At 44.5% G+C, this 13,627-nt stretch overlaps 2 protein-coding genes across 2 annotated transcripts in view; one reads left to right on the forward strand and one right to left on the reverse strand.

Annotated features, from left to right (window-relative positions):
• Positions 1–8,166, reverse strand: part of LOC141789541 (protein O-linked-mannose beta-1,2-N-acetylglucosaminyltransferase 1-like) — a 17,063-nt gene extending 8,897 nt beyond the window's left edge. Inside the window, exons 1-13 of the mRNA XM_074669006.1 lie at positions 8,051–8,166; positions 7,644–7,877; positions 5,359–5,461; positions 4,317–4,432; positions 3,987–4,052; positions 3,757–3,870; positions 3,563–3,680; positions 2,955–3,053; positions 2,543–2,670; positions 2,332–2,402; positions 2,084–2,159; positions 1,904–1,987; positions 1,738–1,779 (exon numbers count right to left, since the gene is read on the reverse strand). Of these exons, the coding sequence (XP_074525107.1) occupies positions 1,738–1,779; positions 1,904–1,987; positions 2,084–2,159; positions 2,332–2,402; positions 2,543–2,670; positions 2,955–3,053; positions 3,563–3,680; positions 3,757–3,870; positions 3,987–4,052; positions 4,317–4,432; positions 5,359–5,461; positions 7,644–7,763 (1,137 nt within the window). The 5' untranslated portion in view covers positions 7,764–7,877; positions 8,051–8,166. The remainder of the gene's footprint in view (positions 1–1,737; positions 1,780–1,903; positions 1,988–2,083; positions 2,160–2,331; positions 2,403–2,542; positions 2,671–2,954; positions 3,054–3,562; positions 3,681–3,756; positions 3,871–3,986; positions 4,053–4,316; positions 4,433–5,358; positions 5,462–7,643; positions 7,878–8,050) is intronic.
• A 2,605-nt stretch (positions 8,167–10,771) lies between these two features.
• On the forward strand, positions 10,772–12,818 carry LOC141789252 (interferon-induced protein with tetratricopeptide repeats 5-like). The gene is made up of 2 exons (XM_074668612.1): positions 10,772–10,783; positions 11,514–12,818. Exons 1-2 carry the CDS (start codon positions 10,772–10,774, stop codon positions 12,816–12,818), a joined length of 1,317 nt encoding a protein of 438 aa, XP_074524713.1.
• Positions 12,819–13,627: the final 809 nt, after the last annotated feature.

Raw genomic sequence — 13,627 nt, forward strand, 5'->3', positions numbered from 1 at the left:
ACTGTAAACTGTAAACCCTAAACTGTAAACTGTAAACAGCAGACAGTAAACTATAAACTGTAAACTATAAACTGTAAACTGTAAACTGTAAACCCTAAACTGTAAACTGTAAACAGCAAACAGTAAACTATAAACTGTAAACTGTAAACTATAAACTGTAAACTATAAACTGTAAACTATAAACTGTAAACTATAAACTGTAAACTGTAAACAGCAAACTATAAACTATAAACTATAAACTGTAAACTATAAACTGTAAACTATAAACTGTAAACTGTAAACAGCAAACAGTAAACTATAAACTGTAAACTATAAACTGTAAACCCTAAACTGTAAACAGTAAACTGTAAACTATAAACTGTAAACTATAAATTGTAAACTATAAACTGTAAACTGTAAACAGCAAACAGTAAACTATAAACTGTAAACTATAAACTGTAAACTGTAAACAGCAAACAGTAAACTATAAACTGTTAACTATAAACTGTAAACTGTAAACAGCAAACAGTAAGCTATAAACTGTAAACTATAAACTGTAAACAGCAAACAGTAAACTATAAACTGTAAACTATAAACTGTAAACAGCAAACAGTAAACTATAAACTGTAAACTATAAACTGTAAACTATAAACTGTAAACAGCAAACAGTTAACTGTAAACTGTAAACTATAAACTGTTAACTGTAAACAGCAAACAGTAAACTATAAACTGTAAACTATAAACTGTAAACCCTAAACTGTAAACAGTAAACTGTAAACTATAAACTGTAAACTATAAATTGTAAACTATAAACTGTAAACTGTAAACAGCAAACAGTAAACTGTAAACTATAAACTGTAAACTATAAACTGTAAACTGTAAACAGCAAACAGTAAACTATAAACTGTAAACTATAAATTGTAAACTATAAACTGTAAACTATACACTGTAAACTGTAAACCCTAAACTGTAAACAGTAAACTGTAAAGAAAAAACAATGACAGCCCACAGCTCAAACTGAGTAAAGATTAGAGAGGAAATGTGTTTTTTGAGAGGGTTGGAAACAGAGAGTGTGTTGGCCTGCCTGATGACCAGAGGCTAACTGTTAAACAGAAAAGGCGCCGTCACCTCTCAGCATTTTTTTCCTTAAATCAATCTGAAAACAGACCAATTAATGAACTGAATATTTAATTTTAATCTAAACCAAAGTTTAAAGTTAAACATCCAGAAATGATGCTGACAGGACGTCCTCTGGACTCACTGACTCCAGCTCAGACGTCTACTTGACGTCTAAAAAGCCGACGTTCAGAGGTCAAAGGTCAAAGTGGGGTCATGGTCACACGACCAAACAGTGGACCTGATCTGGACCGTGTGTAGGCATCCAGAACTGGTCTTGGACTGACAGATGTGTGGTAGACTTGATCTGCACGTCCATCAGACCTGGGGTGTTTAGTGGGAATGTTTCCAGGTACCTGGCTGCAGGTGCTGCCATCTAGAGCCAGAGGAAGTGCACTTTTTTCACACTGAGACAGATTTCCTGAAAGTGAAGACTATTTGTCACTCTGATCAGATTTCCCTCATCCAGAAACAACTTGAAGACAGTAACAACTCCTCAGCACCACCACACCACGCTTTAAGATCCAGGTGTTTGATCCTGAAACTGTGGGCGGACATCCATCCCACAGCTCAGCGTGAACCAAGTAAAGCCGCTAAAGTCTAACTGATGTTTTCTGGACTGAGTGTGAGCAGAGCACTCACTGGGTGGAGGTTGAACGATGCGGTCAGACTGGCCTTGTAATGCTGCACCAGGATGAAGAAGAGAGAGAGCGTCAAACTCAGTAAAAGTCGTGTTTGTTGAAAAAATCCTTTTTAAATGTTGAAATCTATGAACTTCATGTCCAGCGTGGAGTGTATTGGCACTCACTTGAGAGACTCGCGCGTTCTTGATGCTGATTGGCGTGTGCTGGACTCCCTTCAGCCCAAACAGCTCCACCACATCCATGGGCTCCTGGGTTTGACACGCAGACAGAAACGTGACCAGGGTTAAAACAGACGAGGGGACAGGAAGTTAGCGCGAGTAAAACTCTACATCACACAGACTGACCTCGTAATATCCATCTATGAAGACGGTGATCATCTGCGGGTTGACGCCGTGCGCTGACAGGAGAGACCTCAGCATCCTGGGAAAGGAAGACAGAAACGTGGGAGTTTGTTTTTTGGGAGAAAGGAGGATTTTTTTTCTTCCTTATATCTGGATAACTGAGTTTAATACTTTCTTCTGTCGTGACAAACGAAAAAGGACAAAAAGAGGAAAGGATACCAAACTCCTCTAGTTCAGTCTGCTGATCCCACCTGTAGAGATAGTTGGGTCTGTTTCCTGCGATGACAGCCACGGGGACACTGAAGACGTTGTTGTTCACCAGCTGCAGAGGAAAAATCAACGGTGAGTGAAACAAGAAACCTTAGAGTAAGTCGACTCTGGTGTCTCCTTCCAGCCTGTGTGTCTCTGAAGCAGGATTAAGGGTTGGATCAAGCTGTCCAGCAGCCAGGTTCAGGGTCTTACAGGGTCTGGGTTGAACTCGATGGGAGCTGGGTCTTTGCAGCTACAGATGCTGCCGTATCCCTCCACTTTGCTGCAGAAGAGCTTCCTCCTCCTGTTCAGCTCGGTGTCGGCCCAGTGGCACTCTGCCTCTGCAGGGAGAGGGAGACCAGTCAGACACATCGTCACCTGTTACCAGAAATTGGTGTGTTTGGGCTGATCGTGCTCATTAGCACCATCAGCAGGACGTGTGATGTCGTGTCCCAAACACGCGTGATTGTAAAGGGGTGGGAATTAATAAGTTTATACTTCATCCCACTCCTTTTCGAAAATGTGATTAGATAATGTCTGTTTGTTTGTATTTGTTTCTGTCTTTGACAGAAATTTCACTTTGACCTCATGTTCGAAATAAAAAATAAAAAAAAATCAGTTTCACCTTCAGAAGCAGTGAGCTGCACCTCCGTCTTCAGCAGCACCGGGTCGCCCCACGTGGACAGAGCCGGAGACTTTGCATGTTTCTCTCCGTAAACCTGACCTGGAACCACACACACACACACACACACACACACACACACACACACACACACACACACACACACACACAGAAACACAGCTGAATGCATTGAGCGGTGCCGGCTTGATTTGATTTACAAACTCTCCTAAAGGCTTAAATATCCACTTCCTGCTTCTCTCGGCTCTGATCCCTGTTTTTCCTCCTCACTTAAAAAAAAGTGGATCCACAGTAAAATGAGAGAGCGTGCAGACAGCTTGCCTCAGCAGGAAACTGTGGATGTGTTTGTTATTAAAGAGGAATCAGAGCTCAAACACACAGCTCATTTCTCTGAGACTTCCTGTTGTGTAAAAAAACTGAAGCTCGGACACGATAACTGTGCCAGCTGTGTTAATAACACGTCTGTCAGTGTCGTCACACACAGGACCACAGCTCAGACTCTAACCCAGATAAACGCTCAGGGTTGGAGGTGAAGGCTCAAACATGAAGAATCAACATGAGACCAATGGAGTCGTGACTTTCTGCTCCTCTACCTCCTTTCTTCACCACCAGAGTCCACATGTCCCTCCAGCTCAGGTTGAGCGACACCTGGCTGCCCAGACTCTTGAGCAGGTTCTTTGCGGCGTCCTTCAGGTGAAATGTCCCCTCATCCTGCACAAGGACAAACACGTCAGTTTGTTTCTCATCAGCATCTGATGCCTGATTGGCCGAGGCATCGGTCGCTGACCTTTATGGTGAAGATGAGGACTCGACCCCGGGTCACCATGTTGAGGAAGAGGATCATGGCTTCATCCTCGTGGGGGGAGTAGGTGTCGAATATCCTTTTGGCCATCACATGACCCTGAGAAAGAAAGATTCATGTGTTACTCTTAATAACAGAGAAACAAAAGTTTCACAGCTGACACAGAAATAAAGAAATGTATAAGACATGACAGAAAAATGCACGTTGACGCTCACAGTTGCCTGGTTGAGCACGATCACGTGGATGCCTCTGCCCTGCTCCCTCATATCATCCTCCAACACCTGCAGGAGACCAGGAGAAAACCCCGTCAGGACAGAGGAGCAGCTCCAGAGCTCTTTCTCCAAAAACCTTTTTTTAAATCACAGTGAAAGTTGGAGCAGGAAAATAATCTCTTGTGAAGTGGGATAAGACTATTTTCTGACTTTTTGAATATCTGGCACTTTAAACAATTTCTTTAACACTTAATCATCTGAGATAATGACCTCAGAACTGTTAATCTGGCGTTTAAACTGGCTTTTAAAATCCCATCAGTCAGTTTCACTCACAGTCGTGCCGTCCACTGCCACGTAGACCTTGGAGCGGCTCGAGTACACCTCAATGTCCAGGACTTTGCGTCCATTAGCCGGTCTGCGTGGTGTCTCCATGTTGGGGATCGCATCCTCTATAACGTCGAGAAAACATTACGATGAGACAGTCAAAGTCGTCCAGACTCAGACAGAAATAAACTACAGAAAGACGGCACCTCGCTCCCTGAACTCGATCTTTAAGCCAGGATGAACAGTCCAACAACAGTTTGACTCTTTTCTCCAGAGAAACCTGATTTTAACGTCTTGATCCAGACTCAGGCTTCTGAGAATTCCTGGTGCTCAAAATGGGTCTACATGTGTCTCATTTTTTCCACAGGGGGGTGCAAAAATCAACACAAATTAAAAGGTCACAAAGCTGATTTAAGTTACTTATTTGTTATTGATACTAAAAAGTAATTCAGTGGAAATTATGTTTGATTCAGTGAGGTGAAAACCTGCTTCATGCAAAAATTCAGGACTAAACTAAAAATGTTGGTCTGCTCCATCAAAGTCGCACTGATACATTTTGGAGCAATAATTCACCCTCGATCCACTTTCTTCCACAGTTTCATTTATCACACTTTTCCGACGTGCGACAAAAGCAAGAATTTAGGCAGAAGAAAAACCTAGTGAGTGTGACGACAGCGCTACAAGTTATTATTCTTTGAGATTGAAATATTTGAGCCTTGTGCAAAAGTTTTAAAGAGTAAAATCTGTAGAGGATATCAAAGCACACCTGTGAAAATTAGGATGATTTTAGCTGATCTGAATTCATAATCCTTTTGCCTTTTCATCTGATTTAAATTCCCATGGACATGGGAACAGGACCTGAACCTTTTCAGTGTCTTAAGGGTAAAAGTGAAGTGACCAAAAGCTGAGAGACTGACCAAAATAAAATACAGTGCTCACTAACTTATCAGAGTTTGAGTTCAGGCTCATGTAGAGACAACGGCAGACGTGGTCTAACGGGGTTCAGAGGGACTAAATGAACGCTCACAGATCGAGCCACGGACGGTCTCACCGTATTCTTGAGCTGCTGCATCTTCACTGGCCACTCGTCTCGTGTCCAGGATGAGTTTAATGTTGACTATGACGGTTATGAGCAGAAACAGCACGGCACCAGCCTGGGGAGGGAGATATGTTTTCAGCTGTGCAGAAATGAAGATCTCTCAACATGAACACAGTGTGTGCGGGCACATATGTTCATGTGTGATATGATGCTAACAGTAGGACATGTCTTTCCTCATAAAAATTAAAGTTTTCACTATTTAAGGTCTGCAGAGAACATCAGAAAGACACTTCACAGAAAATCAGATCCACACTGCTCCTTTTGTCCAGATGAGAGTGATCCTTGTGCAGGGTACCTGAATGTGTCACACACAGAGCTGGAAACATGTCTTAACATGACGCAGAAGAGGGAAAATTTCACCAACAGCGCTTTGAGTTTCATGTCTTCTCAAAAATTTGCAGAAAATGACCGGTTTGCTCGCTTAATTTAGTTGAAAACAAATCTCTCTCTCGCTTCTTCCAGCTTTCAGCAAACCCTGAACTGTGGACAACTGTTAGCATGTCATACAGCACGCTAAAATCAGAGGCTGCCCTGAATGCATCTCTCCAAAGACGGTGAGAGACTTTGAACGTACATGTGGTGACTATGTATCTCATGTTTTCTGCTTTCATGTAAATTTATTGATTCTGCTACAAACTGGATTATAACTGTCACTGACCTGAACCATCCATGGTGAGGGTCACTCAGTGTGAGGCTCAGCAGAAACACTAACTCCTGTCAGACTGATCTCACCATCATCATCCTCACATGGAGCTACGGCCTGTGCTGCGCAGCCGCAGTGAAGCTGATAAACCCAGAGTGTGAGCGGAGGGACACACCGTGGATCTCTGAGGTGGATCAACCTGCGTCCCTCCTTCTCCTCAGAGCTTTCTGGGCGCTGTCGTCCTCTCTCCTGGATATTTATCCGTTCTGTTGAAGCCCAGAAACAGCTGAGCAGCCTTTCCTCTGTAAGTGAACGCTGAGTGTTGTTTTTGTCTTCCAGAGCACAGGGACCCTCTCAAACCACAGGCATGTTAAAGATATGCAGATATGCAGCAGGACGGCCCTCGCTCAAACAAAGCTGTAACATGCTTTGAAACACAGAGACACATGCCGATCACTGAGAAGACAAGCTGCTGGGTGTCTCCATCGCTGCTCTGTTTTTACTGTGTCATGCTGCTAAGCCGTCACGTTGCAGGTGTCAAGCAGCTATCAGCATCCAGCTTACACGCTGCCTACCAAAAAGAGCACGGCTGGCTGTGGAAACACAGACAGGATCAGGCTTTACTGATCCAACCCGTACCAGACTGTACTGATCCAAACCGGACTACTTGGTGGAAACAGGTTTTTATGTCTCTCTGCTCATTTGATCCCAGGAGGAAGTGGGAGGCAGGGGGGTTGGATTGCTCATGTCGAGGGAGGGGGTCAGAGGGGTTGAACAGTCTCGGAGATGTGGCGGGGGGTTGTGTGTGTGTGTGTGTGTGTGTGTTATCTCTGTCCTGGTGGTAGTGTGGGTGGTGTTGTCAGTGAAGATGGGGTTAGAGGAGGTGCTTTGGGGCAGACACTGAGTGCAGAGGCTGGTTTATCAAACCTTTTAAAAACAGGTTGAGCTGGTTTGCCCTCAGGCCCCGTTTTTCTCTTTAATTGTCTTTCTTCTTGCAGCCTGTGATGGTTATCGTGCGCTCCCAGATCTCTCAGCTGGTGTTGTTTTGCAGCTTCTTCTCCACTTTGCTTCTGTCCTCCTCCTCTGCGTCTCTGAGACGGACCTTGAGTTCCCCCGGCCCAGGCTTCAGTTCTGCCTGACGTCCTCCCCTGGATGCCCTCTTCTTCACGTTGATGACGTCGTTGGACTACACAGTTTTTCGAGTTACCACACCGTCCATGGCTGCAGCCAGCCGTGCAGTGTGTGACCCCTCAGTGTCCTCACCGTGTGGCTCTAATGAGGTGCTTTAGGGTCCTTTAATGACCAAGCTAAGCTAACAGAGAGCCAGCTTTATGTCACTGAAAACTCCACACACCTGTTTTTTCCTCTTACCTGTGTGTCCATAACTGTTTTAGTTAGACTGTCCTGTCGGGTCTTTTCACTCGGATTAAAGCCAATAATAAGACGTTTATAATATATTTATAGACTAAAAAGTAAGACAGGCGTTTTTGTTGGAAAAACGTATAATCCTGAGCCGTGTATTCACACATTGGAGATCAGAGAGGATTATTGTTTGGGAACTTCTACCTGATGTCAGCAGAAACCTGAGCCTTACCTGGCAGAACCGACGGATCGTCCTCTTGTTGGTCAGTTTGTACTTCCAGGTGAGGTACAGGCTCCGTTGTTGGCGGGGGATAAAGGGTTTGGCTCGGGGGTTTGGGGTCCACGTCTCCATGCTGGACACCGGCTCAGAGCTCAGACCCTCCGCCTGCCCTCCTCCAGCTCCTCCGGCCGGGACATCCACTGCTCCACAACACCTCCGGACCACCGGCAGCCGTCACATCATCACCTGGAAACAGGAAACAAACCCAACATGCAGCAGAAATTAAGTTAGCTTCCAGCCAAGTTCAGCTAACGACAACTCCCTGAGCAAACCGCTCTCTGAGTTCACAGAGACCCTAACCCTAAATATTCACACTGAAATTATGTCTCAGCTGTGGAAACATGGAGTGAACCACTCACAGACTTCTCCGGAAAAAATAATTTGTCTTTAAAAATGTGCTGAAGGCAGAAAGATCCAGAAAGCCGCGTTCATCTGCCGCTACATGCTACACGCACGGTGTTTACAAACTACGTCATCAACCTTCTTCTTCGTCTGCTGTGATTGGTGAGGAGCAGACTTTGTGAGGTCACTGCCCCCTATGGCGTTACTGCGGTACTACACTAGTTACAGAGCATGAGTCTGAATAAACCTCCTTTTGTTAGTGTGGCGGAAATATAAAACCTTATTTTCAATGAGAGATAATCCGTGGATAAGAAAATTTATGCATTGACTTAGTTTAATTTATTTTATTTCTGTGAGTTCTGTGTCACTTGCATGTTTGAGTGTATGTTCATAAAAACACACTGATAGCCTACAGACAAATATACATGCAAATCAAATGATTGAAGAATATGAACAACAAATGCTAATTTAATCCTAGAAACAGACTGAATGGCTAGTGTCTGAACACAGGATGTCTTTTTTTCTTAAAAATAAAAAAATAAAAAAATACTTTTTTTTAAATCTAAAAAAGGGAGCCATCACTTTAAAGAACGGTTTATGGATCAGGAGGAGGTGCCCGTCCTGTTTAATAAATTGGAAAATTTATATCTGTACTTCATCTCTGCTTACTGAAAACTGGGCTTTGTTCTTGGACTTTTCTGCATTTGAAGTGACTCAAACCTTCTCATTCCTTCAACAAAGAAACCGATTTAACAGGTTATAGTCTGTTATCACATTACATTTAGACAATAAATCTTTGATTTGACAGGAAGATGAACACATGTATGGCATTTTTGTTTATGTCCTACTTTATTTGTAGTATAATTTATCTATTAGATCCATGTGTTTTTGACTGCATGTGTTTTGTTTTTGTTTTTTTTTCAAAGCTGTACATTTTGTCTTCAGAGACATGTCAAAGCTACATTTTTGTCACCTTTGGGGCAGACAAGTCTATCTATCTATCTATCTATCTATCTATCTATCTATCTATCTATCTATCTATCTATCTATCTATCTATCTATCTATCTATCAGCCACATCCACCTGAAAAGTCTTGCCTTGTCTTATGTCAAGATATTAAAAGACAAAAATGCCAATAGGGTACGAAGAAATAATTTGAAGTGTCTTATTTCAAGACGTGAGTAAATTCCTCCCTCATTGTAAGTTTATTTACTCTTTACAGTGACTCAGGCATCGTTTGTAATATCTCAAACCAAACTTTTGTTTGACTTGTCAGGTGACTGTGGGTCATATCTTTTTTTCCTTGAATAAGACATGAGCATTCACTTAGATTTTAGTGTCTGCGATGCATGATTTGACAAAGGGAATTGTCCTGGTTTTTAAAGCCACATAACTTAGGAATTACATGACATTTAATTTTATCAATGATATTGTTAATTTCTGTTGAGAACTAAAAATGGACTTACATTATCAGAGAAACTGTGAGTCTCATAAACACAATGTTTGGATTTTGAATTTGGGATTATTAATTTAAAAAAATGGAAACTTAAAAGAAAAAGAAAAACACTCTAAAACCCGATCATCTGAATCTCACTTCATATCGATCATTTATTTATTTTTTCTTCTGTAAAGGTGACGTGGCTGTAGATTTCTCTGAGTGGGTAAAGAAAGTCCACCAAGTCCAAACCCGGCACGCCTCGTGACATCATTTATAACACCTGCCCAGGTTAAACATTACTGAGTCCATGCTCCACAGTCCACAGCAGCTTCAGGCTGGAGAGCTGGGGTCGGTCTCTGAAATGTGCGTGGAGGTAACAGGTAGATCATGAGGTGAGTATCTGCTCACTTGTCTCATATCTGTTGTTGATTTTACCTTAAATAGTTTTCACCTCATGGACTGAACACGTCTCCTCCTGCTGTCATCTCCTCGTGTGCCCTACCTCCTCTCTGCTCCTCCTTCTTCTCCATTACTGTGTCATCCTCTTGTTTGTTCTGTCTAACTGTGAGGCCTCATAGTTTGGCCTCTCTGAAGCCGTGACCACATGTCGCCGGGTTTCTGGGTTCACAAACGTCTCAGCTGAATGACGCGGCTCATTCTGATTGGCTGGCACAGGTTTTACGTCTGAAAGACGCTGACAAGTTTGGGTTTGAAATGCCCCCAGCCTCCAGCCGCACTGATCAGCCGATTTCCCCGCTGCATGTGGACATTTTAAACACAAATGGTGAAGGGCTAATTCATTTTAAAAATGCCCAGTGTGTGTGTGTGTGTGTGTGTGTGTGTGTGTGTGTGTGTGTGTGTGTGTGCATGTGTGTGTGTGTGTGTGTGTGTGTGTGCGTGTGCCTGATTGCTCCTGATGTGGAGCAGCTGTGGGGAGCTTATTTATGTACCTTAGCTCCAGCTCCAGGTGCTGACTCATTAGCCACGGTTACATGAGGAGTTTTTCATCTTTCTGAGTGACTTTTCCTAAAACCACAGTAAACATGGAAAGGAATATTCCAATCTCTGGTCTACAGGCGCCGCTGTAATCAAACAGAATAGTCAATGGGGCATGCACAGAAAAACATAAACATCACGTGATTTATCACAGCTGGAGGACGACAGTTTGTTTATCACGGTGTTTCAATACGAGTTTGTCGTTCGTCCAGTCTTGAAATTATGTTCATTTCTTTCAAAGTTTGGATCAAAAACAAACTTTCCTCCAGTGCTGACGGCTCGCCGCCATTTTTAAAGTTGAGGAATGTCTCAAGTTGTGTCTTACGTCATATCTGAGCATGCTCTGAAAGAACGCACCCTGACAACTTTCCATTTGAGCGGATACATGATACCTCAATCTGTTTGGGGAAAGGAATATTCCACCCTGTGAAACCAATTAAATGTCCATTCAGATTGGCTCTTTTCTTTCTGAATGAGGTGGATACAAAGGTTAAATTCTTTCCGTTTGAGCAAATAAACCGAATGCAAGAGGAATATTTGGGTCCATGTAAACGTGACTAGTGTCTCAGCTTCAGAGACTGTGAGCGGTTGCTCCAGAGTTCCCAGCCGCTCCCATCAGTTCCCAGCCGCTCCCAGCAGCTCCCAGCAGCTCCCAGCAGCTCCCAGCAGTTCCCAGCAGTTCCCAGCAGCTCCCAGCAGCCCCCAGCAGCTCCCAGCAGTTCCCAGCAGCTCCCAGCAGTTCCCAGCCGCTCCCAGCAGCTCCCAGCAGCTCCCAGCAGTTTCCAGCAGCTCCCAGCAGCCCCCAGCAGCTCCCAGCAGCTCCCAGCAGTTGGGAGCTCACTCAGCAAAGTGACTCAGCAAAGAGCAACACGGAGTCAGCGTGTCCAGTCAGTCAGGGAAAGGTTTATGAGGTCACAGAGACTAAATCCACATTGAGAACAGTCTGAAGTCTAAAGCAGGTGTTTCATGCTCTGTGTCTGTGTTTCTCCATCAGTCAGCCAACCCTGGAGGCCCGACTGGAGGCCCGACTGGAGGCCCGACTGGAGGCCCGACTGGAGGCCCGACTGGAGGCCCGACTGGAGGCCCTGCAGTGCCACTTCACCTGGGACCTGAACTGCAGCAGACTGAAACTCTTCAGTCTCAGGGACCAGCTGGAGGACATCGGCACGGAGGAGGGCTACAGCTGGCTGGGTCACATCTACAACCTGCAGGGCTACATCCACCTCCAGCTGGGGCTCTCTGGTGACGCCTGTGGGTTCTTCAGCAGGGCTGCGGAGGCCCTCCGTCAGATCAGGAACACCGTCTCAGACGAGGGGGCCTGGTTGGTGGTGAACCACGGGAACCTGGCCTGGCTGCACTATCATAAGGGAGAACATGCAGAGAGCCTGGCCTACCTTTCCAAAGTTAACACCCTGATGAGAACGTACCCGCCTCCCTCTCAGGAGGAGCTACATCCAGAGATCTACGCTGAAAAGGCCTGGACCCTTATGAAGTTTGACCGGCGTGAAAAGCAGCAGGCAGCAGACTTATTCCAGAGAGCCCTGAGGATACAGCCGGACATGGTGGAGTGGCACACCAGCCACGTCTTAGCCTTAGTCAGTGCTTTTAGAAACGGGGACAAAGAGCTCGGGGCTGACATCTTGGAGAAAGTCAAAATTGCCAAGGAGCACGATCCGGACAACTTGTACCTTGCCGCTCTGTACTTTGAGGCGTGTGCTAAGAAAGGGAAGAAGGTGGAAGTTGAAGCACGAGAGCTGGCCAGGAGGGTTTTGAGAAAGCCTGTCAGCAGCTACAGCGGTATCAAACCGTTACTGAGGCTGTTCAGGAGGTTCGTGTCTATGGATGAGGCCATCGACCTGGTAGAGGAAGCTCTGGAGAGACACCCTGGTGAACGTTACCTGAAGAGGTGCGCTGCGACCTGCTACGAGATGAGGATCTTTTCAGACAAGGACAATCCCCTGGAGCGCAGCATGATGGACAGAGCCACCGTTCTCTGTAAGGAGGTGATTTCTCTTTATCCACAGTCATCCCTCCAGAGACGGATAGCTCTAGCAAACATATACGCAGAGTCCAACAACCAAGAGGAGGCCGATCAGATCTTCCATGAGCTGATAGAGAGCGGTCTGGATCCTGAAGGAGCACAGATGCTCTACAACTGCTATGCTAAATATGTTCATTTGATCCAAAAGGAGAGCTACAAGTCGATAGAGTATCACATGAGAGCAGCAGAGATACAGCTACCGTCGCACTACAGAGAGAACAGCATCCGGACTCTGCAGAGGATCCGGGACAGGAACAGAAACAGGATGTGTGGAGACATCAGGGAGTTTCTGGCTAACCTGGAGGAATGAGAGTCCGAACGGTCCGATAGTCTGTGGCATTAATGAATAAACAACAAACTCACAGTCTGAGAAGAACTCTGAAAAATCACTGAAAACCCATGAAGTAAAAGGACTCTAGATGAAAGGAAATCTTCTTTTATTCAAACTGACAGAAACACTGATGCAGTCTTCAACTTTGGATAAAATCAGGTTTTGCTGAAAATCAAAAAGAAGTCCAACTGAAGCTCTGCAAAACACAAGAACCACAGGAAGCACAGGTGACAAAAGGGCACAGGTGAAACAGGATGGGGGACATAAACACAGAGGACGGAGAAAAACACAGAAAGATGAAGAGTAGCACTGCAGATGTAGAGAAAAGAGAGGAGGAGGAGGGAGCCAGTTTTTATTTTAGAGTCTTTGAAAACAGAGGATGTCAGTTCTTCCTGCAAATAAGACATGTTTTATGTTTTAGGATGTGTCGCTTTGGATCTTCATAAACTGTTTGTGTGAAGCTTTCGTCTCTGACTTTTGCCTTTTGTTGATTTCTGGGTTGAAGTTTATTTCAGTTTCAGTGAGTTTGTTTCAGGTTTCTGGTGTTTTCTGTAGTTATACTTTTGGATTCTTGTTCTGTGTTTTCTGTGTTTCCTGTTTTTGTCTGTGGTTCTTGTTTCTTGTGGTTTTGGTTTGGTTCTGGTCTTGTGTGGGTCTCCTTGTTTCCTCTGAGTGTTTCTGTGTTTGGGATTCATCGTGCCCTGTCTTTAGTCTTCCTGTGATTGGTTCAGGTTGATTTCCCTTCACCTGTTACACCTGTGTCTCGTTTCACACCTGTGCTGGTTGAG

Source organism: Halichoeres trimaculatus, unplaced genomic scaffold (genome assembly GCF_033239565.1).
Source record: "Halichoeres trimaculatus isolate MK-OKI-2021-1 unplaced genomic scaffold, fHalTri1.1 fHalTri1_scaffold_4, whole genome shotgun sequence".
Classification (NCBI taxonomy): domain Eukaryota; kingdom Metazoa; phylum Chordata; class Actinopteri; order Labriformes; family Labridae; genus Halichoeres; species Halichoeres trimaculatus.